Source organism: Halyomorpha halys, unplaced genomic scaffold (genome assembly GCF_000696795.3).
Source record: "Halyomorpha halys isolate HHAL.00 unplaced genomic scaffold, Hhal_1.1 Scaffold18.1, whole genome shotgun sequence".
NCBI lineage: Eukaryota > Metazoa > Arthropoda > Insecta > Hemiptera > Pentatomidae > Halyomorpha > Halyomorpha halys.
Genome location: NW_027114407.1, coordinates 749,477 through 773,077, shown reverse-complemented (window position 1 = coordinate 773,077; position 23,601 = coordinate 749,477). Strand labels below are relative to the sequence as shown.

Here is a 23,601-nt window from a genome sequence, read left to right as displayed (position 1 = left end):
ATATATAATCTCATCTCCACAACTATGTTATTCTCAAGAGGTCAAATTTTTCACAATTTTCAAAAATTGTTTCAATTTGATACGTAGAAATATAGTAAAATAGACATTCATTACAGCAAAGAAAACCACAGTACTTTGTTACATGGCGGCATGGTCCTCTACAAGGGTGCATCAAGGAAGGTTTACAGTAGCAGATTCAGATACAGATCATTGCACGCACATTGTATATGCATTTATGGCAATAAATGAAACAACAAGTAAAATACAAAGTGTCGATCGTTTGATAGACCTTGAAGAGGGGGGAAAAGGGAGAGGTAAGCTCTTTACAATTTTTATTTTAGTTATTACTATTTGAAAATTACAGAAACTAGTTTTTATTGAACAATATATCGTAAAACGAAATGTTTTAGTTCTTTCAATGAACAACTATATTTTGTCTTATAAAGATGAGGTTACAGTTAATAGAGTAAATGCTTATGTCATAGAGAAAAAGAAATAAGAATATTGTTTACAATAAAGTTTTCTTTCTTTGTTTGCATACATCCATTAACATTAAAACACTGCATTGTCAATCCATTTTTTTTTATTGTTCCTTTTCTTTTTTCATATAAATTTCAGATGTAATTTAATTATCCAGATGCATTTGACGATATACTCATCATGTATAATCCAAATTTAATGCAGGTGAAACTAAAGGACACAGCAAGTTTAGAATTTATTTATTCACATCTTTTCCTGCTTTTGTGAGCAATATGCATAATATACATAATAACAATTATATACCAAGTTAGGTCTCAAGTATTTTATGATCTCACTTATATTATATAATCTATATAATATAAATCTCACAAGTATCTATAATGTAACTAAAAGACAACAAAATGTAACTGCTTATACTCTCAAACCAAGTACTCTCAAAGAAAGTACGTCTAAGAATTTAATTTTAAAAATCTTTTTACAAAAAAAGATTTAAAATTTAAATTCTGTGAGAGCCGTTAAGGTCTTAAGAGTTTTTTTATTTTGTCTTAACGTTAATCCATTCTAGCTGTGTCATGTTGTAGGTCAGCTAAAAGAATTGAAAGCTCTAAAGACCAAAAATCAAAATATCAAAGTACTCGTAAGTGTTGGAGGATATTCCGAGGGCTCAGTTAAGTTTTCTGAAATGGCAAGTTCTTCTTCAAAGAAAACTACTTTCATCAACAGTCTTGTAAAGTTCATAAGGTATTTTTAAATTTGTTTTTAAAATCATTTTGACCATTTGTTGTAGTTTTAATGTTCCTTTATGACTCATCATCAATTGAAATTGTAAATAAAAAAATCATGATTTATTTTAATAGAGACTGGGAATTGGATGGTATTGACCTCTGCTGGCAGTTCCCCGGTCAAAGAGGAGGAAGCGCAGCTGACAGGAAAAATTTTATCAGCCTTTTAGGGGTAAAGCAATGACTAATTAAACTAAATCAAACTTGTTCAATCAATGTAATCATCAATGTAATTGAAATTAATATTTTTATAAGATTAAAAATGTTCATCACTTTTAGGGTGTTTAAAAAAAAAAAAAATTGTGGAACTTTAATAATGATGTTATTTACCATAGTAAGACTGCATATTGGACATGGATTCTAACTCAAGAATCCAAATTAATTATAATGCCAATGATTATAAATTGTTAATACTTATAACAAAAAATATTAATTCAACAAAGTGTGAGCACAAAATGATGTATAAATTTATCTCATAATTCTCATCATTTTCAAAAATTTCAGGATATCAAAAGGGTATTCCAGCCCTTAGGATGGCTGCTCACTGTCCATATCATCGCTAAACGCCATGTAATAGATTTAGGCTATGATGTGAAATCTATCTCACAGATAGCTGATTATATAAATTTAGCTGCAGTAGAATATCATGGACCATGGGACAGGAGCACAGGAATCATGGCTCCTTTGAAATCTATAAATGAAAACAATGTTGTATGTAAACCTTTCTGTTTTGTTTATCTAAAATAACGAAAAACCTCATGTTTATTATGAAATTAATATAGTGTAACTTATAAAATAACACTTTGGCTTGTTGCCTATAACTGTACGGTAGCTTTTAATTAAAAGCTCTGTATTATTTATTTAGAAGAACTTCTAAATGAATACATCTTTTTATTTCAGGAATATATGGTAAATTATACCATACAGAGAGGGGCCATACCCAGCAAAATATTATTAGGTCTTCCGACTTATGGCCATGCTTATGTTGTTCAGGATGATATTCAACCAGGCAATTATCTTGGATTATTCTCTGATCAGACATTCCTGTCACAGTACACAAATGAATATGGAATAATAGCATACAATGAGGTAGGTACCTTGCAATAATGACATTCCATGTCAAATTATCCAGAAACATTGTGAAATACCGCCCATCAACTCTGATTTTGATGAAATTTAGTATCCGTTTTTCATCCATACAGATAAGATTAAATCCCAAATTTTATTGTTTTATTGATAAACTTTTGACAAATCTGACATTTTTAAATCCTTAGGAAGTAAATATAATGTAATGTTTTTTTATTTCAGATTTGCTATGATATTAAAACTGTTGATGGCTGGAATCAAGAACTTGATAGAGATTCAGTCACACCAGTTGCTTACAATGGCAATAGATTCGTTAGTTATGATGATAAACAAAGTTTGATTGAAAAGGTAATCTTCAAATCATTTAGAGATAATACTTTTTTTTCAGATGCTGTAACAAATTAATAATTGTGTGTCTTTATCTGACAGCACTTCAATTCAAGCTGGTTTAATGAACTTTTATCTTCGTATGAGTTGTAGTTTTGATTATATTTGCTATTATTAGAAATAAATTGATTTCTAATTGTTTGAACCAAATTATTTATGCAAAATTCATATTCATATGCAAATATCATAAAAACTCTACTACCCCATAGATATTAACTACTACTTTACTTTTCTCTTCTTTAAATAATGTTCAATTAGTTTTTTAGTTTTGCAGGTTGTTTAAAAATATGGAGCTCCGAATATAATATTAATTTTTTTTTTAATGTTTTGAAATAGTCAGTTTTTATTTGCCCTATTACTTGGCAGATTCATTAATTTTGACTACTGATTATACATAGTTTTCAATAATATAATCAAAAAGTGGAGTAAAACAACTGACTTTTTTTCTCGTTTTGGGCTCTTGAACTAATCGGATTAAATAAGACCTATAAAATACTAATAAACTGAGTGAATACCTGAGTAACATGAAAAACTGTATAAATAAGAAACCATAACAACTTTAATGACAAAGAGCATACCTAACTGCAAAAATATAAATTCAGCTGAAACATTTTAACATTTTGGGGCAATCGTTCCCCATTTTCTAAAAATCCCTTCATCTTTTTCTCTTAATCATCACTCATATTATTAACATTTTAAATAATAAGTGGAAAATAGGGTTTTGACTAAACCTAGTTTAATTTCATTGTAACTGATTACTTCTGCTTTTTAAATCAATGAAAAATAGAAACCTTTCTTTATAATAAAAACAATTCTACAAAATATAGAAGAAATTCTATCATAATTCAACAGCACTAGCCTTTCATACCACTAAAACACAACATAAGTTTAATTATGATGAATATAAAATATTAGCGAGTGCACATGTAACAATACCCAATACACATTACCAACAATTTAATGGTTAAAGACAAAACAGACTCTAGAAACATTGTGCTAAAAACAAATAAAATAAAATCTGTTTAAATTTGACTATAACACAAATCAAATAATTAAATAGTGGAATAAAGTTAATAGTTAACAGATTAATGAAAATAATACTAAAATTAGTATATTTTGATTGAAACAACTACAATACACAATAAATATTGTAAGAGGAACTTCCAGAAATTAATTAGACCTGACAGTGACTTGGCTTTGGGCTATTTGTTAAATAATATGACTTGATAATTATTATGTATTTATTGATAAGAAGAGTTTTTATTATTACTGAAATATATAAAGAGATTAATATGAAATATTATCAAATTTCAAGTTTAATAAAAAACTATATTGTGTTGTGTAAGGCTAGTGTATTCAACCAAGAAGGGTGTCACAACATTTTTTAACCCAAAAAGGGTGCCGTGCTGAAAAATGTTAGGGAACCGCTGGTGTAAGATATAGTTTATTGTTTTAATTTCAGAAATATTTTCAGAAAATGGGACACATTTTAATGGGGGATTTATTTAATTAAATTGAATTAGTAGCCAGGATTGCAAAGCTTATGCATTACTAAAATTATATTCTGCAAGATACTGAATCCTCATTTTAGCTAAAGCTCAATATAAAGAAATTTTTTGAAAGACTGCTCTATTTGCTATTAGAAAAAGTTTTTAAGGAAAGGTAAGAAATGCCCTTAATATGATGTACAGGAGCAGATGAGGAACATAAGATTCACTTGAATTATTTGTGCTTTGTTATGATTTTGAGAGATCGTCATGTCATCACAAATCAGCCAATACTCCTAGGTAAATGTACTAATAATAACTCAAGGACCTTAAATCATACATTTTCATTGAAAACTCAGATTCATCATTTTTTTTATTTGCCATACAGGGACAGCTTTTCTCATTGTACATTTAAAACATTTACTTAAAGCAGATATCGGTTGATATATCTCGCAGAAGAACCTAACATCAAAACTAATTAGAGGAAATCTCATCACTTACTTTACAATGTATATAGTTTTTAATCACACAAGTTTCGATTTAGAAGTACACATTTCTGTGAGGGGGTTTGTGAGCAATTCATATTCAACCTCTGCACTTCCCACAGCCTTATTATTTAACAAAGGGATACATTTAATTTTTTTTATTTTCAGGCGAAATTAGTCAACAAATATAATCTTGGTGGTGTTATGTTGTGGTCATTAGATATGGACGATTTCCTTGGTTTATGCCACAATGTAAGGTATCCATTGCTTACTGCTGTCACTGAATACCTCGATCGTGAAGATGGATCATCTTCAAATGAAAACCATTGTAATAAAAGAAAAAAGAAACCAGTAGTTGAAGAATATGGTAAATGAAGTTCAAAATTGTAATATCTTAATAATATTTATATCTTATATTTTTATATGAAGTATTTTTTTTTTATTATTTTTGTTAAATGGTACAATTTGAAATAAATATTTAAAAATATTTCCAGTTTTTATACATACCTTTACAAAATCTTAGTACTATCATTCTCTCAAAAATGGTTTGATATTTTAAACTCAAATAGGTTGAATATGAATAATAAACTTTCATCAGTTTTAATCCCTCAGAGAAGTATATTTACAAGTAATCATGAGTCACTTTTAAATTTATCATACCAAAAATTGATAAAGAATTGTTTAAAATTTGATAAAGAAATTTTAGATTCTATAATATTTTTAAGGAAAAGCAAGTGCACTGTTCTCATTAACTGAAATTCTTATATGCTAATTATGTATGAAAATATTCTTCACATAAATGCATATAAAGTGATGTATTGTTTATTTAATAAATTATGGTCAAAAAATGATTTACCAAAATATAATTTTATAAATTTTTCTCAACCCCTTCAATAGTAAAACAGAGCGAAGGGTGGTCTTCCAGTATGAGTGATCACCCATCTCGGGTGGTCATCTATTTAAGTTACTAAAACATCTTTTTTTTAAATTATTTCGCCACGCTTGTATTGAGCAGAAAAAATCCAAAATTCAACTTTAATAATTCGAAATTCGTTATTTCATACCGCTTAGATATTGACTAGGATGAAACTAGATTTAGTACTAACACAAAAGAAACCTCTCTTCCATGCATTGTGCAGGAGTCAAAAAATCATTTGCAATTACGAGACATTTCCGATTAGTTATGTATGCCTTATTTCTTAGTTATTACCTGATTTTCTTTTTTTTTTGTTACCCATATAGCAAATGCTAACACAAAAAAAAAAAATCCTGATGATGAGAACATCTTTTTTAATGATTTTTTTTATTTACAAAGTCCAAGATTGGATTAATGTTTTATCCGTTTGTTAATTAATTATGCACACAAATCGTTTTACTAACAGAACAAATAATCTACTCTACCAAACAAAATTATACTTTTCTTCAAGTTTCAGACATCGTATTTGATCTTATTCCAGTATCTTCACTTTGTAAGGTTTTATCAGGGCTGAATCCTGAAAAAGGTAAAGTGTTTTTACTTTACCTCTTCCAGGATTCAGCCCAACAAAGACATCAGTTACTAATAAATAGTTTTTCTGCTATTTTTGGTCCTTTCTTGACAGCCACCAGGGCCAGAGAATTAATAACCTTATATAACTGATCGACATAAATTAATAACAAAAAGTATCTGTCTCAACAATCTATAACAATTATATAATACTATCTATAAATAGTATGGGTTTAAAAAATGTGTTACCAGATAAATGAAATTGTAATGTAATGAATTATAATATGATAAGGCTCATAAATTATTATTTCAGTTAGAGACCATGAATATTCCATGGCTAAAGTAAAATATCTAATTGAGAAAGGAAATAAATCCCTGGAAGGAACTTTGTACAGCATTGCCAGTTTTATTAACTAAGCTTTATAGATTTATTAATAGCAAATAGTCATGGTGATCATTTACTAATACTAGCTTCTGCTTAACTTTTTACAGCTACCAGGTCCTGTTTCATAATCAAGTACAAAATAATACCATCAGCCCTTTTAATTTGTGGTTGGTACAATCAGGGGCAAATTCTTATTGGGAATATTGGGAAAATATTCGCATTTTAAATAATAATTAAAAGACTTTGTTTTGCAAAATATATTCAGAATCTTCTTGACATATTCTAAGATGTGAGTACTAAAAAAATAGTACATTTTCTTATTAAATGATATTTTAGCCTTTAACAACAAAATTTTGAGGAAACAATTATTGCTTTTACATGATACAGAGATGTTCTTAGAACTAGAGTACTATACACACTCTGTTGAATAATTTTGTAAGTAGCTTAATTAAAACATAGGCTAATATCACTTACAACTTGAGCTACTATAATAAGTTTTTAAAAAAATTAAAATTACATAATTTAAAAAAATAAAAACATAGTGGGACGATAATTTTTCATTTTTCATCTGTAACAAAGAAATGATTTTCATTTAAGGCTTTTTGAAAAATGTAGTTTCTAATTTTTATTAATTTTTTTACCTCTTCATGTTTTAATTCTTTTTTTACATAAACTAGTTTAATAATAATAAATTAATATAAACATTAATAAATACATTAATATTTGCAATAGATTATAATTAACGGTTAACAATAACAAATATATATCAACAATGTGGCTAGTTTGGTAATTATTCAAAAAATTTTAAACAATTTAAAAATTTATATATATTTACATCATATACAATTTCATATAGAAAAAGTAATTTTCCTTTATTTACACGACTAAAATATATACAATAGAAGGCTTATAAATCATCAAATTGTTATGCATCAAATGTGGTCATCTGTTTCCATCTTGATCTGAGGGTGCTGCGTTACAAACATTGACTTCTGTGTTTGTCCCTGGTTAGTCTGAAAAGAAGTTGTACATCTAATCACAAATTAGTTAGTTTTGCTTTGTAAGTTTACAATGTTTATAATTCATTAGAAATTCAAAGAAATTTGACAAAAAACAATCAAAGAGTTAAAAATAATATATAAAAAATGCTATAACTAAAAATATAAATTTGTTTTTTATCATAAATTTAAACATATTTTCAACTGAACTTTTAATATCAAAAGAAATATGAGAAAACTCTCTGTAACTATAATCTTAACAACTCAACTTCAAAAAACACAAACTTTTTATTTCATTTCTTTTTTTTTTAAGTAGAAAAAAATTAGAGGATAACTCTAATTTTGGGCAAAAATTTATCATTTCAAAGGATTAGAAGGATTTGTAATTTAATCCTGAGTTATCAAGAGTAGTCAACTATTACAACAAAATTTAGTCATAGGTTAAAATGTCTAGCATGAAATACCTGTTTAAAGGGCATCAATCAAATTAAAAATAATTTAACATGTTTAGATTACTTAAGCAAGTAATTGGGTTAATTAAAAAAATTAATTTAAATAAAAGTTTTGATAGCACTGTCTTTACAAAACGTTTATTTAATAACAAAAATATTCATTCCCACAAAAAAGTGGTAATGAGCTATTGATAATCCCAATAAATATGACAAATAGTTATAACATGTTTAGATATTATGCGGTTCAATATTCTAAAAAGATCTTTTGCACTAAACCATGCAATTCTCACTACAACTCTTTTCTAAAACCAAATTGAAATAGTGACACTATTGAAAATAGAGCCACAATTTATTCAATGTCATTTGATTGACCAGTGATGCATTTTGTACCTTTTGGATACCAAGCTTATCAACCTTCTCCATGAGATCTGTTCCCAGAACCAGTTCTGACGGTCTGCAAAACAGTAAGGAGCATGCCCTGACAAATTTTACTCCACAAAAAGAGGCAGGCTCCGTAAAGTTTGCGGAAAGTCAAAAGAGGTTTTTGGAACAGGCCTATACTCTCTTAGATCATTCAATTCATTTGTTTTAATATGTTTTTGGGTTAATCAGTTGTTAAAAGTTAGTAGTTAATGAACTTTTTAACCCTTACAATTGCTAATAATTTCAAGCTTCTGAATTTGAGTTATTTTTATTTTAAGAAATTATTCAACCATATTTGAAACAATTCAAGTTCAAAATATATAAAAATATTGAAATTCTCTCTCTCAAAAAAAAGTATTAGCAAAGGTACAGTGTATCAAAGTTTGTATCCCTGTCCCAATAATATTTTCAAGAATGATAAATTGTCCTTATATATACTATTATATTATATAGACTAAAAAAATAAAATAAATATATAATCTTTATCAATTCAAAATCAGTGAAGATACAGCAAGAAATTATTGTATCGGTCTTATATATATTTTTTTTTTACTACACCTCACCCATCATTTTATAGAATTTTTTTACAGTTATACAGACATAAATGTATTAAAAAAAGTGCACTACAGGCTTTAAGTATTAAAAAAAACTTAGTATTTTTTAATGAACACAGTTTTTAATAAAAACAACCTTAAAGAGTAAGCCATAATTATTGGTTAGTAGAAAAAGTAATTATTAAAAAGATCTATTTTATTCATTTGATTATTTATGCATGTTAATTATGATTTCGTAATTTTCTCCCCCCCCATGGATGATTCTATTCCTTGTATGACAGTCAGTCATTTATCAAATGATATTATATATAATAATACAAATATATAATAAGGGTTTTCTCATTAACCTTAAAAGAAGGAATCAATAATAATTATCAAAATAATTATTGAGTTTTGAGAGGCTTGTACTCAAGTTAAAAGAAGGCATATTAACAATTTGAGCAAGTGCTAATTTATTCTTCTTCTTTGAAATTTTAGTCTTTTAACTGATATTTCAGATATTTTAGCCATATTACAATTTATAACATATCGTTCAAAAATAATATTTTTAAAATTCTTGTTTGTTTGATTGCAAAAAGTTGAAAGACTATGTGCCCTATTAGATTAATAGTTATTAACAAGCTAAACACCAAAATACAAATACAAAGACAAATATAATACATAATACAATAATAGCTAAATACAATATACAAAAGGATCCTGGAAATTAATAGAAAGGAAATAATGAAAGGGTATTACTTTTGTGAGGCAGTTACAGGAATCTTGGAATATAAGGTACGGCTTCAGGTATACGTATCACGGTCTGCAATAAACAAATAGAAATTCAATTAAAAGCACCACAATGTGGCTAAATTGGAAATGTTCAATTTATTCACAAACTACATGTCAATAAACATAATTTAATTTTTTTTTTCTATAATAAAGTGGCAAAAATGGCATTTTGTTTGTTGTTTGAGTAACAAAAAAAGTTTTATTATAATGATATATTTTTGTCAAACAAATGTCAAGTAAAAAGTAGGATACTATCCTAAATTCTATGGTCTTTGAGTAATCATTTTCACAGATCAGCTAATATTAATCTTAAATCTATGAAACTAATAATGTAATCAATGGAACAGGTTGCTTTTAAAATTCCAGATGAAGCTTCATTACTTCTCAAAATTCTGCTCAATTCACATATCTTCAGAACTGACAAATTGTTTTAACTATTTATTTATTTACTTAAAAACAAACCTCAAGCAAATTATTGATTATTTGCTACAATTCATTAACATTGGAGCCCACCTTAACCGATGATGAAAAGAAAAAAAAATTGTTTTAACAGTTGACTTTGAATTATTTGAACCAGAATTTAATTATTATTTATACTTTCTTGAAAATCTTTTTAATGCTTACACAAATATATACAATTAATTATTAAAATCCTTTTCTAATTTCACAGTAAAATGGAAACAAAATTAAAGTGTAAATTTCATAAAATTAGCAGTGATGCATTTTCTCCAAAAAGTTCTAATTTTAAATTTTAAGATTTTGCTCTATATTTAGATTTAATCAGGTTTTAGTTGGTTAGTAAACTACTTCTATCTGTACAGATGCATTAAATATTCTATACAGGTAACATAGTTGTGAGCAAATCAAAATGTCCCAGAAAAGAAAAAGGGTTATTTATATTAAAATATAAATTAGATTAATTAACATAAAATATAAGTGTTAATGAAATTGCTGAATCTCTTGGAGATAGAAACAACACCGACTTTTCTTTTGTACATCCCGGATTAACTAGAAATATATGGAATCCCAACCATGACAGATAAGTGGCATACCAATTAATTGGTAAAATGAATACCCAATGAAGACTAAAAATCTTGGAAATCGCGATTATTTCATGTCATAAAATAAACAATCTGAAGAAAATAAGGGAGGTCACAATTTAATCATCTAATCAATCAATCCTACCAGATTATTAAATATTATTTACTTAAGGCTTGTATTTAAGAATATGAACTATCAGTTCAGCAATCAATTCTAATTTGATAGACAAGCATTTTATTTATCTAAGAATATTACAAATGAAATGTAATTATATGTTTATTTAATTGTCATTTATAATGTAATTCATAAATATAAGCTTATTGCTTCTGCAGAATCATTTAATACGATCATATACAAAATAAGTACAAAGATGTACAATTATTATAGTCAAAATGATGTATTTTCCAATAATTAAACTTCTCTATACATTTTTTGGCTATGTACTAATATGAGTGCTATGAAGGAAATGTTCAAACTTCAGTGACAAGTGCAATGAAAAAAAAAAAAAAAGTGTAGTTATTTAAGTGAAAAAGCATATTATAGTTTTTACAACAAAACAAATATCATGCCGGAAAAATCAAATGAACATAGTAACAAAACAACATAAAATTGGACGAAGTTATAGTTGAGAAGTGGTATTAACAAGCAACAGTAAATATTTAGCCAGTGTTAGTTTAATGTATAGCATTAATAAGCAATTGATGATTAAAGCAACATAACAAATATTTGAATATTCATGATGATTTTTGAATGTGTAAATTTATTAATCAAGTTAGACATCTACTTATGCTGTTAATAATTAAACCATTCATCTATCTAATAAGCTATGGAAATAGTCAGCTTACCTGCGATGGTGATTGGGAAGGTGGTGGTCTGGATGTGACAAAAACATATTTTTGTGTACTGTTACTCTGGGAAACCTGATTCTGGAGTTGCGGTCTAGGTACACTCCCCACAACAATTGTACGTGTTGTATTATTCTGAGAAAGCAACAAATCAGCTCCACCTGTAACAGACTCAAATAAATGGTTGGGAAAAAATGAAATAAAATAATAATAAAAATAGCAAAGAAATGGAGTTATTAGTTTATAGACAAAAGCATAATGGTCAATGTATGTAGATGAGCCAAAGCAGCATAGGCCACATAATGCTCTTAGCTGCTATATCGATGACTCCATGATAGCTCAGGGTTCAAGAGCAGCAGCTGGGGAAAATATGAAATATCTATTTCTCTAGGCAAATAAACCTCAGTATTTCGATCTAGAGTACTAGCTATTAGTTAATTCGCCAGAGAAAGGGTTCTACACTGAAAGCCAGGAGGCAAAGCCACGTAACATGCTCAAGATTTGAGAACAAAACCAATGCAGCTCATAACCATTGAGAGGACCAAGACACTCTGGTATACAAGGCAATGAAGAAGCAGATAACTTGAATAAAAATGGCACTGAGTGGATTCCCATTACTCCAGAGCTCTATGCCAAAGGAACTAAGGCACTTTGTAGCAAAAAAATTAAAATATTGGCAAAACAAAATATAAAAATTTTCTTAGAGAACACAGAAGAAAACTGCTCCTTCAAATGGACATGGTTACATTAGAGAATATTACAGATATATACTTGTCAATGTTAACTCAACAAACATGTTTTAATCTTAAATAAGCAGGGTCACCTGTATCTAAATCCTGTTATATTGAGAACAAAACAGCAAACCAAATCATTTTCTGGTGTGATGGGTACATAAGTTTGTGGTTCATTGCATTGTTTGACATGGATCACACAGCGAACCTTAAATAAGTGAATGGAATATGGTCCGGGTGCAGTAAAAAAAAACTCAAATAAAAAAGAGATTATTTTCGTTTAGATGAGATTATTATAATTATTTTCGTTATTGTCGCATAACTGCCGTCCCCACTCCTCCCAATACCAACAGTCACTTTATTTTTGACTGCCATCAAAACAGGTATGCATTCTGTCTCATCATTTGATTTGTTTTTCTTTTTTACATCTCTTTATTTGTATTTTCTTTAATATTTCTTCTCTTATCTATCTGTTACTATTACCCTTTTCATTTACTATTTACAACCTTTAATTTTTCTTATTATATCTTACTTTTTTACATTTTATACCCCTGTTATTTTACACTCATGTTTTCTTCTCTTTTTTTTTTTTCCTTTTGTAACTATTTGTTTGTATCTTTTTTAGCCCTGACGAACCCCTGCAACATGGGGCGAAACGTTGGCTCAATAAAATAGTATAATTATCTACTATTTGAGTTTTTTTTTACCGCACCCGGACCATATTCCATTCATCTATTCACACGGTCAATCTATAATCTTCCAGTATGAACCTTAAATAGTTTGAGCTAATTAATCCTATATCCTATTGAATTCACGACTTTAGTATTCTTGTGTTTTAAACAGCTTATTGATGTGGTCTACAATAGGCCTTGAAAGAAAGAAAGAAGCCATATGTCAATACAATAAAAATAGAAAAGTATGTATGTAATGGCAAAGCAGCCAAAATAATAAGCTGAGGCAATAAATGTTAACAAGTACATTTAATTACAAGTAAAACTATTTCAAGTTGAACCAAAACTTTAATAAGAGTTTCAATCGAAATTGCTTTAAATTTGCCTCATAAAATTCAACTAAAGCAAACCAGAGGGAATTGGATCAAAGGCATAAATTTGATGTTAAGAAAATAAATATGAGGAATGAAAGCCAAGTAAATTCAAGTAATAAAATCTAAAAGGCTAAGGACTTGAGGCACATTGAATGGTTAGTTTGGAAAATATTTGAAGGTTAACTGCAAAGGGCACTCTCTCAGGGAAATATCTTGTCACTAAGAAGAAATTTTTAGGTGTATAGAAAGTATGGCCAATGAAGAAGGAAATAAAACTATCTCATGACATGCATCAAGAAAACAGTTCTATACCTGAATAAAACTTCATACTATGATGAAGCTTTTAATGATACATATCAATGACATTACCAACATTAAACAGTTTAAAAAATAATAATAATAAATAAAAAATTGTTACCTGACTGAATAATGGTGGGCTGATTAATGGATATATTCCCCGAAGATGACTGTGCCGAGGTGAGGCGTGCCTTGATAACAGCTTGATGCAAAGCAGGGCCAAGGCTTCCAAATTCTGCTCTATACTCCTCTACAATGTCTGGGCCGGGCCTCAAACTCTTCAAAACTGGATGTACAACTTTCTGTTAAGAAATAGAAAAAATGAAAAGAAAACTGCATCAATAGTATTGATATATAATAGCATTAATAGGTAGAAAATTTAACTTTAAATTACAGCATAATAGTGTTTTAAAACCAATTGCTTATCATTATTTTAAAATAATGGCAAGGAAAAGAAACTATGACTAATAAATTCAATGACCGTTGGATGTCACAAGTCGATAAAGATGATTTTAGAAGTAATTGACTTAAAAAATATATGAATATCATGTACTCACTTACAAGTATTAAATGTTTAATATGCCCGACTGCAATTTTATCACTGCTACTCGTACAGCTTTCTATTCGGTCTCCGATCAATTTCAACTTTGGTAAAATAAAAACTTTAACCACTTCCCCACCAAGTTCAGAAAGCCCTGAAACAGTAATGGTACTTTTAAATAGCAATCATATATAAGATATGAAATACAATAACTTTCCTTTTTTATAGTTTTATTTAAAACATATATCCATCAATGTATTGTGGTTTTGCCCCCTTCTTAAGTATTATACTTTGTAAAATACAATTCCTGTTTGTCAAAAATCTATATGAATCACTTCTTCATTCTTTAAATATTTGATCTTCTTAAAGTATTTCACATACTATAAGAGTCAATATATATTCTTTGATTGAGAAAAACCTTGAAAATTGTTTCAATTAAGGACACTCCTATGTATTACACATTTTTACAAAAATCAAATATTAAAAAAGTGATGAAGGAATTAAAATGGATTTTTGACCAATAGGAAATGCTGTTATATGCTGTTGATAAGTTGTTATCCTGAAGATGGGGTAAAACCCAGAATTGCTGATGGTGTAGTAATAAACATATATTATAAATAAAATTATAAAAGGATTATACAATATTATAGAATTATATAAGGATAATGAAAATTCCATAGCTAATTAATGAAAATTAAAAAAAAATTCTAAAAAATATAATATTAAATCTTAAATGCGTGATAACGACCCTTAAGTTAAAAACCATGTATTAATTTTAAGATACTATTTCAATAAATTTAAAACCAGAATGAAAAAAGTTTACCTTCAAGAGCTCCGTATAATGATGACAAGGGAGTTTTTTCATTGTTGATAGCTGATGCAAACATACGCGTAACCCTAGTTTGAATATTATTAGTGGATGTATTGAAATTTTTACAGATTTGTGCCATGAGCCTGGCAGCAAAATCTCTGAGTGCCCAGTGATTATCCAACTCTGGCCTCATGCACAGCTGTCGGCTTACTATACAAGTGCTCACTGAAGGTATTAGTTCATGAAGCTGTAAAAAAAAAAGCGATAAGTTATTATACTATCAATTATCAAGAGAAACAAAGATACACAAATAAACACAACTTATTTATTTGTGTATCTTTGATGACCATCTTTTACTCATATTAATTCATAATCAACTATTAACACCTCATTATTATCAATTATCAGTCGTAAATATACATATTTTACCAAAAAAACAACCACACTCTAAATATTTATAGTTATCCACACTTTCAAACATATTGTGAAAATATGGAATTAATTTTAAAGAATACAATCAATTTTTATAAAACATTAGTCCGAATTATATATATTTTTATTCTGATTGTCATTAATTGTTTTTTTGGTTATATTTTCAGTAAAATTTACAACTTTTATTTCTACTAAATTTTTAAAATTTTAATATTCCTTTTTCTTTCATGAAACATTATCAATCAGTTAGCTAACACAAATTGTAAAAATACCTTTAATGTAATTAAAAAAAAAAATTACAATCAAGAATTGATATTTACATGAACGCAGAATCTAACCTAGATTTATAAGTAAATTGAGCTGAGGATTCAGGGATAAAAAAATATTAGGAACTCCAAAAAGTAAAAACGTTTTCATATATTTGCAAGGGGTCAATTGGAAACTACTAAAAATAATACAGTTCATCAATTAAGTTATTATAAAACAAAATATTCTACCTGAAATGCCAATGTCCCCATTCAAGATTTTTTTTTTCAAACTCTTAATAACCTCAAAAACTTTGAACTACTCCTTATATAACTCAATGATTCAACTTTTATTAAAAGTATTTTTAGAACGGAAGAGCTTAAAAAGATTTTATTCTGAAATAAAAGGGAAGAAGACAATAGAACCTTTTTTAAAAAATAACTTTTTTGGGCCCTAAAATTTGTAAATTGAATGGAGATCTCGGAAAATATTTATGCACAAGTTATTGAACTTTTTATTACTAATTCATCTACTAGATTATGCATTAATTGTGAGAATAAAATTTCGTAGTAGAATACTTGATATTTTATTTCATGAAAATGGGGTTAATAAAATATTTGTTCATCAGGGATTCTAAGAAACAGTAAGACATAAGTTAGAAAAAAAAAAAAGTAATGTTTAATTCTGCTGAAAATACCATAAACCAAACCACCCACAAAAAACATGATTTAATTGCTTACATAAATTGGAGATAAACACTTACATATTTTTCTAAAAATAATGAAGGATTGTCAAGAAGAGCCTTAACCATTCTCATCAAGTATATGAGAAGTGCTAGATTATGTTGCACCACATTCACTTTTACACCTTCAGCGATGAATGTGCACATTCGGGGTAGCATTTCATGAAGACCTGGATCTGATGCCAAACTTTGAAGAGCTTCCTGAAAAACAAAACAAATAAAAACACATTTGTTTAGAAAACTTCTAATACAGGAAAATTACAGTCGGCCTAGTATTGTTACATCTTTATCTTTAAGTAGACGTTTGGAATGAATATTTCAGATTTCATAATGCTTTTGTCCACAGTTAGAGAATGGTTCCTAAACTATATACAAACTGGCAGAAGTTATTAGAGATCAGGGACCAGTAATGGCCAGTCCAGCCAATTGAAGATGAAGAAGGGGCAAATATAAAATGAAAACATTTTCAATTTGGCACATCTTTGTTGACTTTAATAAAATATTTCTTAGAGGTTTCGAAAACACTCTATAACTGAGCTTACAATAAATGAACAATGAAACAATGGAAATATATACTTACAGCTCTCCTAGCTTCATCAGATCCGACACAAGCTTCTGTTATCTCTTTGTAATACAGTTGCTGTTCCACTGACAATTCATGAGTGGCAAGTTGTTTAACATGAACTGTTTCAACATTACGCAACTTGTGAAATTTCCTGAAATAACATAAGTGATTAGTATAGAAGGAGCAGGAATATAGCTTTACTGATGGGGCCAGAAATAAAACTAGTCGGCCTAACATTGCTTTAAATACAATGATCAAAACGAGTCATTATTATTCTAAAGGAAGGACCATATCCATACAAAGTTATTTATTTAAAAACAAATTTGATCCTTTCTTTTCTCAACTTTATTCTTTTCAAAACCTTTCAACGTTTCGACCCTAAGGTCATTTTCAAGGATACCTACAAACAGTTTTTTGTAATATTATTTTTACATAACAATTTCATTATTTCCTTCACTTACATACTGATTTCCTTGGCCCTACCTTTATTTTGTTGTCATTTTCTTTTTTAAAAAACTTAAAAATGCCGGCATTTAAAATCTAAAATGTCCAAACTATTAAATTATAAGGGCAGCAGACAGGGCTGCTTAGACGCTAGCATGGCCACTAATTAGCCGGAACTGCTATAAAAAACGAAGATGGTCGGCCCGCTGCTAGGCAACCTTCTTAGTGGCGATTATCAGCCCTTAGCAACTGTCTCTATTATTCATTATAACACACAAATATAATTACATATTTTTCTTCTCAAACAACCAAATTCAATTAAAGTAATATAAATAAAAATAAATGTTATTAAATTAAACACTAATACTAACTAAATAAAATTTACAAGGTAATAATAAAATATGGCGTTAACACAAACAGTAATCAAGACTAATAATATAGGAGATTAATTGAGTAGGTTCATCATGAGCTATGTAGGAAGAGGAGGAATGGAGTGTTGGTTGGAAAGCCGGTTTGAAAAAGAACCTTGTTAAGAATTCTGCTGGGACCTGAACTATGGTAGGCCGAATGATATAAAACTGAGACTCTCCAACATATGATTGTTTATATGACTAACATTAAGTTGCTTTCCAATCATTCTTAAGATATAAAAAAAAACCCAAGAGGTCTCTTGTTAAAACAAATTGGACAGATAAGCAGTTTAAAACACTCTGAGGAACATTCAGTAGAATTAGTCGTGCCTAGCATAATAACAAACATTTTAATCGTCCTAATATAAAACATATATATGAAAACGATCGATAATAATACCCTGAAGATGGTTTTCCAGAGACATCAACTTTCTCCTTAGAGGTCTTGTTCAATTTACTCAGAGGATCAATAGCCTCCAATTTTTGTAGATCTTTGGAAACAGGTGGAGGATTTTCAGGGATGGTCGGCTGCACTCCATCAATACACAACCAGTGAGCTGAAAAAAATTACAATTAAAATACGCACAGCCAAATTAGTTCAACAAATCCCTGATATATTTTATTTTATACCAATAAGATCAAGTAGTTTAAAAATATAGTGATAGCTAAATAAAGTTAAAACATATTTATGACACTTATGCCTGGTTACAAATTTTGAGACTTCTATTCAGGTCCTAAATTTTGACACAATAAATACATTACCATAAATGAATTAAATAAAACTAATTAAAATAGAAAATTTCATATTCATTATATAATTTCATTTTATAAAACAATTACTAACAACAAAAGATGTAAAGAAATAAATGGTAATTAAATTGAATGCCTAAATAAATTTAAAATCAAACAGTTGTAACAAAACAATAATCAAAATAAAAACTTCTGTCAAATATAACAACATTGAAACCTTCCATTAGTTATGATATTGTTTAATACTGGTGAATATCATTTTAGACCAAGTAGAAACACAGTTCCAAAAAGCATTAACTAGACGAAATATAAAAGTAAGGAGCTAATAGCTAATATCTTCAGAAACTTAAAGTAAACAATATAATAAATATATTTCCAACCATCTCAAATACATCATAAACAGTAAGTAAATCAATTAATGCCCTAGGCAGTTAATAATTATAATTACTAAGAGAATTCATAAGGATACACAGTGAATGTTGCCCATGTTCAATTTAAAGACAAACATTCTTTCCGATCATACATTTTATGTTAAGGTTACCAAAGTAACCAAATTTAAAGCATAATCTTATAATACAATTAACACAAAAAAAAGTTTAATCAATGATAATTAGGTAAATCCATCAATAGAAGAATATATTCTAAACTAACCTCTAACTGAAACATCCAAGGGTAACTTGGCATTAGCTGAAGTTATGATTTCATTCAGATCGAGTTCTTTTTCTTCATTAAAATACAGTTCCCGGCCACCACCCGAAGCAAATCGGAATGGAATATGGTCATTTGTTGAAAAACCATAAAGTGGCTGGAACAATTAATAATTAAAAACTAATACTTCTGTTACATACATTTGTTACCGACATGTAAGATTATATTCTTTGATATACCTAATATATCAAAGAAGATAAATCATTACCTCAATATTCTTTATTTTCAAGGCGTGATCTATATCAGAAGCTGTTAGCTTCTGTCTCTTGGCATGGTGCATGAACTTAGCAGCATCCTGAAATTTCTTTCCTTTATAGAAAAACTATTACACTTTAACACATTATTTTTAATAAAAATTAAACTGAAACAAACAATTTCAGTCATTGTATACCTGAATAATCAGCTTTAACCTGTAAGAAATGTCATCTGCCAATTCTTTAGCAGGTTCATCGGTCAAGTTACTTATACCTATACTTTCTGCAATAACTTTTATGGATTCTAAGGGTATGGAAGTACTGGTTATCGTTTCCGAATCCCCCATGTCTTAGATAAAGAGAGATTTAAACGTAACTTAAACTAAAATATCTCTTGATTTGATCATTATGAAAAATTAAATAAAATACGCTCAAAATGTGAAATAATTTTTAAAAAGTAGAACAAAACAAACCGCACAATACCCCGAAGATAGTCCACTCACACTACACTACACAATGCATTCCCTTTCAGTGAACTAGCCACAACTAACCTCTGCTATTCAATATAGAGTGCGCTGAGATTGTTGTGCTAAAAAAAAAAAAAAACTAAATATAAAAGTAGTTTTCTGTTTTTTGACTAATAAAAACTGCAAAAATATAAATATTTCTAGTTAAATAAACATTTAAAATAATAAATTTTACAACCTTCTAGTAATTATTTAATAGAAATAGGACAGCTGTGTGTATATCAGGATTTGCTTGATAGTTGGTAGCACTTTCAATTATCTGCGCATGTACTAAAAACTTTCACGACAGATGGCTGTCACGTAGAACCTTGGCTTCAGTCTTTTTTGATCACCACAAACCTAGAGAAGATTTGCTTATTTTACTGCTTACTTGTATAGTACAATTCTGCATAGTGGATTACCTCAGGAAAGGACATTTTTCCGTTTAATGCAGGTGTTCGTTAAGAAGAGAATAATATAAAAATAACACGAAAATGAAAAATGAAGAAATATAAGATCAAATTAATAAGTTTTATGATCACATAAATAAAATAAGCGAAAAGAGTTTCAGAAACGAGAAGCAATTCAGAATAAAACAAAACATATCATTTATTTACATATTTTAAAATGAAATGTGATTTTTAAATCACTTTCCTACATTTTCTCAGTGTAATTTGACATAAAAATTAATTTTTAGCTAACATACAGTCACCTAAAATACATCATGCACATTTTTTGTTTAATATATTTTCATTAATGCTTTAATATATTTCGCAAAAAAAAAGTGTTATAATATGTACTTATAACTTTTCCCAATAATAAATGACCTGCAAATTTAGTTGAATAATCACAAATTTCCATTCATATTTTATGATAGTTGACCGCTATAGAGCAGTCAAATGTGCTAAAGGGTAATTAAATTGATGCCTGCTTCTGAAATAGAGGAGTTCCGTAATGCAGAGATTCAAATTTGTACCTTGGTGGCCAAAACTTTAATACAATTGCCCGTTAATAGAGGACTCCGCTATAGAGGGATGGAAGTTTCTCAGTATTAAGCAGAATTTACTTGGGCAAGGGAGTGGTATCAGTGTACAAAACACACACCTCTTCTCTAAAATCGATTCCTGAATAATTAGAGTTTATCTCTTAGCATTCATTTTCGCCGTATAAAACCTTAATTCAACCTTTTCAGAGTACTTTATAGCAGCCGGAATGGCCCCTCCCCATCCTCTGTTAGCTCCCAGGCTATCACGCCACTCATGTACAAACCGCTTTCAGCGGACAATGTTTTCCTCATCTTATAATGCCATCAGGCAAAACAAGATAAAATGTAAATATGTGTATATATAATTTTTCCTAGGTTAAGTAATATATAATTGTAATTGTTAAAAAAATAAATAAATAGGAGGTAAGAAAAAAAAAAAAAATTCAGAGTATTTTATCCCAGGTAAAACTATGACACCCCATCCTCGATTTTGATGTATTCCTAAAAATACTTTTTTCTTACGCAAATTACCAAGAAGTATTTTTAACTAGCTGTGTGTTTATGATAGTTTTGGTTAAGAAAGTAAGGTTTATCAAACTGTTGAATAAGAAATACATAACACAATGGCAGTTGGTATATAATTTTGTTAAGCAGTCTAGTTTCATATATACTGTGGCTGCAACATTTTATTAGGTGTATTTTCTTAATCTTAACAGACAAAACTGTTTTCAATCTTTGGAGTGACATACAAAGTTAATTTAATACAAAGCTACATACAAAGTTAATTAATTCCGTAATTTAAATGTCCATTTTTGTATAATTCAGGTTTTTTTAGATATATCTCCAACACATCGAGTGTTGCGAAACGAATTGGTTGAATCTAAGTTAAGAAGCAGAACGAGTTGAGACCATGTCTCGGAGACTATTAGGGCTACAGAGATCAATTTAATCTTAAATTGTAGAAACTTTGATAGCGTATAAAAATTTATAGTCTTTGTTTGAAAATCGCTCCTTTATCGCCAAGATGAGCAAAAACTAAAACTGAAATGTGAAATGTTTCCACACATCTCCGACTATTTAACACTGATCTGGAGGGCCACTCATTTCGAAAACCTGAATTTGACAAATCAGAAGTATCAAAATAAAATAATATCTCTATATGCTTTATAAAAATAAGTAATTTGCAACCCTATTTGAGGCACTTTGGACCCCCACTACTGATTAAATGATGACTGTACTATACTGGTTCAAAATCTAGTTTTAAACAATGTATCTACATACTCAATATGCCTTTTGAGCCCAATTAAAATTTCAGAACCTAATTTTACTCATTTCTCTACACGACATTTAAGCTGCCCCTTACCCAGAATGAGTTCAGAATTATTATTAAAAATAAATACAAAAAACACGGTTAATTAAACAAAAGGAAATAAGAAAATAAGATGTCGAAACAATTTTATACAACTTAATTTTTATTATTAGAATGATAGGAAATGTAAATTCATATTAAGTTTAATAAAGCTCATTCAACAGATTCATCTGTCTGGAATTCTTAATATTTTTTTTTTAGATCATGGCGTCCAGAATATCAATGAACCCAACGAAGGCCTCGACATTAATGATTACAAATTACATAGATCCTAAAACAGAAGGACGGAAGAAAAGTTTTCCTGAAAGTTTTTCCAGAGAGTACATTACAAGGTCTATAAGAGAAATGAGGTATTACGAAACAATTCAAAATTTAGCTACATCTGCCAAACAATTTCCACTAGCTTTGGCGAATCAGAGCTATGACGAACTTTTTAAGAAGTTGATAGAATCTTGTCGCCCTTATTTTTCAAAAGAATATGGAAAAAATGAAGAAGACTACAATATGTTCATTGAAAACTGTTCGAAAATGTGAGTAATCACATTTTGATATATACATTTTTTATACCTAGTGAAAAACGAATTCTAACGATTTTATTATTTAAAAAATCCAGCCTAATTCCTTAAAATCTAAAATTTGTTTTCTACCATAAATGGTCAGGCATTGGCAGTTATAACATAGCATGTATATGTATCAGACAGATTGTGGATGAATTCTCTGGAACTATTCCCTAGTGAAAATTATTCCTTGGATCAAAACAACCTATTTCAGGAGGTGGTTGAGAAAGGTACAAAAATAACAAATAAAATATTAGAAAACAATGTTTCACCCCAGAGATAAATGAGAACAAGATATTGCCCTTGGTGGATCAAGGAATTTTCTGAGGGTGGGACACAGCTGTATACTAGGCCATAAACCTAACAGAAAATTTTGATCTAAAATATTAGAGTTTCAATAACATAAATTTTTTTCAAAATTAAAACAAAAAATTGTTTTAGCTTAATGCGGAGCAGATTAAGTTCTATGCATAAATATGGGTTCATTTGTGCATAAGTTTCATTCCTTTTTAAAAATATTTTTTTTTATTGATAAATTTTGCATGGCTTGTTTATTCTATATGTAACACTCCTGATGTATAGAATACTATAATAATCATAATTATA

General features: G+C 28.6%; 3 protein-coding genes across 6 annotated transcripts in view; 2 read left to right on the top strand and 1 right to left on the bottom strand.

The window, feature by feature from the left end:
• Positions 1–5,194, top strand: part of LOC106680499 (probable chitinase 2) — a 9,836-nt gene extending 4,642 nt beyond the window's left edge. The window contains exons 3-9 of the mRNA XM_014420258.2: positions 117–314; positions 1,062–1,221; positions 1,338–1,434; positions 1,767–1,973; positions 2,163–2,351; positions 2,571–2,696; positions 4,876–5,194. Coding sequence (XP_014275744.1) covers positions 117–314; positions 1,062–1,221; positions 1,338–1,434; positions 1,767–1,973; positions 2,163–2,351; positions 2,571–2,696; positions 4,876–5,082 — 1,184 coding nt within the window. The 3' untranslated portion in view covers positions 5,083–5,194. The remainder of the gene's footprint in view (positions 1–116; positions 315–1,061; positions 1,222–1,337; positions 1,435–1,766; positions 1,974–2,162; positions 2,352–2,570; positions 2,697–4,875) is intronic.
• Positions 5,195–7,390: 2,196 nt separating this feature from the next.
• Positions 7,391–20,142, bottom strand: Taf6 (TBP-associated factor 6). Of its 4 annotated transcripts, none has more exons than XM_014420215.3 (12): positions 19,776–20,142; positions 19,593–19,679; positions 19,328–19,481; positions 18,327–18,483; positions 17,088–17,223; positions 16,529–16,708; positions 15,100–15,334; positions 14,297–14,430; positions 13,857–14,037; positions 11,663–11,823; positions 9,744–9,807; positions 7,391–7,610 (listed from the first exon to the last, which is right to left on the bottom strand). In XM_014420215.3, the coding sequence occupies exons 1-11, from the start codon at positions 19,923–19,925 to the stop codon at positions 9,757–9,759; spliced, it is 1,626 nt and encodes a 541-aa protein (XP_014275701.1). In that variant the 5' UTR covers positions 19,926–20,142; the 3' UTR covers positions 7,391–7,610; positions 9,744–9,756. The 4 variants fall into 4 exon arrangements, with proteins under 4 accessions (XP_014275701.1, XP_014275695.1, XP_014275711.1 ...); XM_014420209.3 differs by having other exon boundaries at positions 7,391–7,591; XM_014420225.3 differs by lacking the exon at positions 9,744–9,807.
• The window catches only part of LOC106680460 (uncharacterized), a gene marked incomplete in the record, with an annotated part of 18,550 nt that continues 13,816 nt past the window's right edge, over positions 18,868–23,601 (top strand). Inside the window, 2 exon segments of the mRNA XM_024359624.2 lie at positions 18,868–19,078; positions 22,640–22,968. Coding sequence (XP_024215392.2) covers positions 22,643–22,968 — 326 coding nt within the window.

What these genes read in the sequence shown, in the direction of transcription:
- Taf6 (XM_014420201.3), bottom strand. Translation starts at nt 19,925, where the DNA reads ATGGGGGATTCGGAAACGATAACCAGTACTTCCATACCCTTAGAATCC. An exon ending in TGAAAATAAAGAATATTGAG is followed by an intron (nt 19,482 to 19,592) that starts GTAATGATTTAT and finishes TAATTGTTCCAG; the next exon opens with CCACTTTATGGTTTTTCAAC. An exon ending in ATATTAAACATTTAATACTT is followed by an intron (nt 14,038 to 14,296) that starts GTAAGTGAGTAC and finishes ATTTCTTAACAG; the next exon opens with AAAGTTGTACATCCAGTTTT.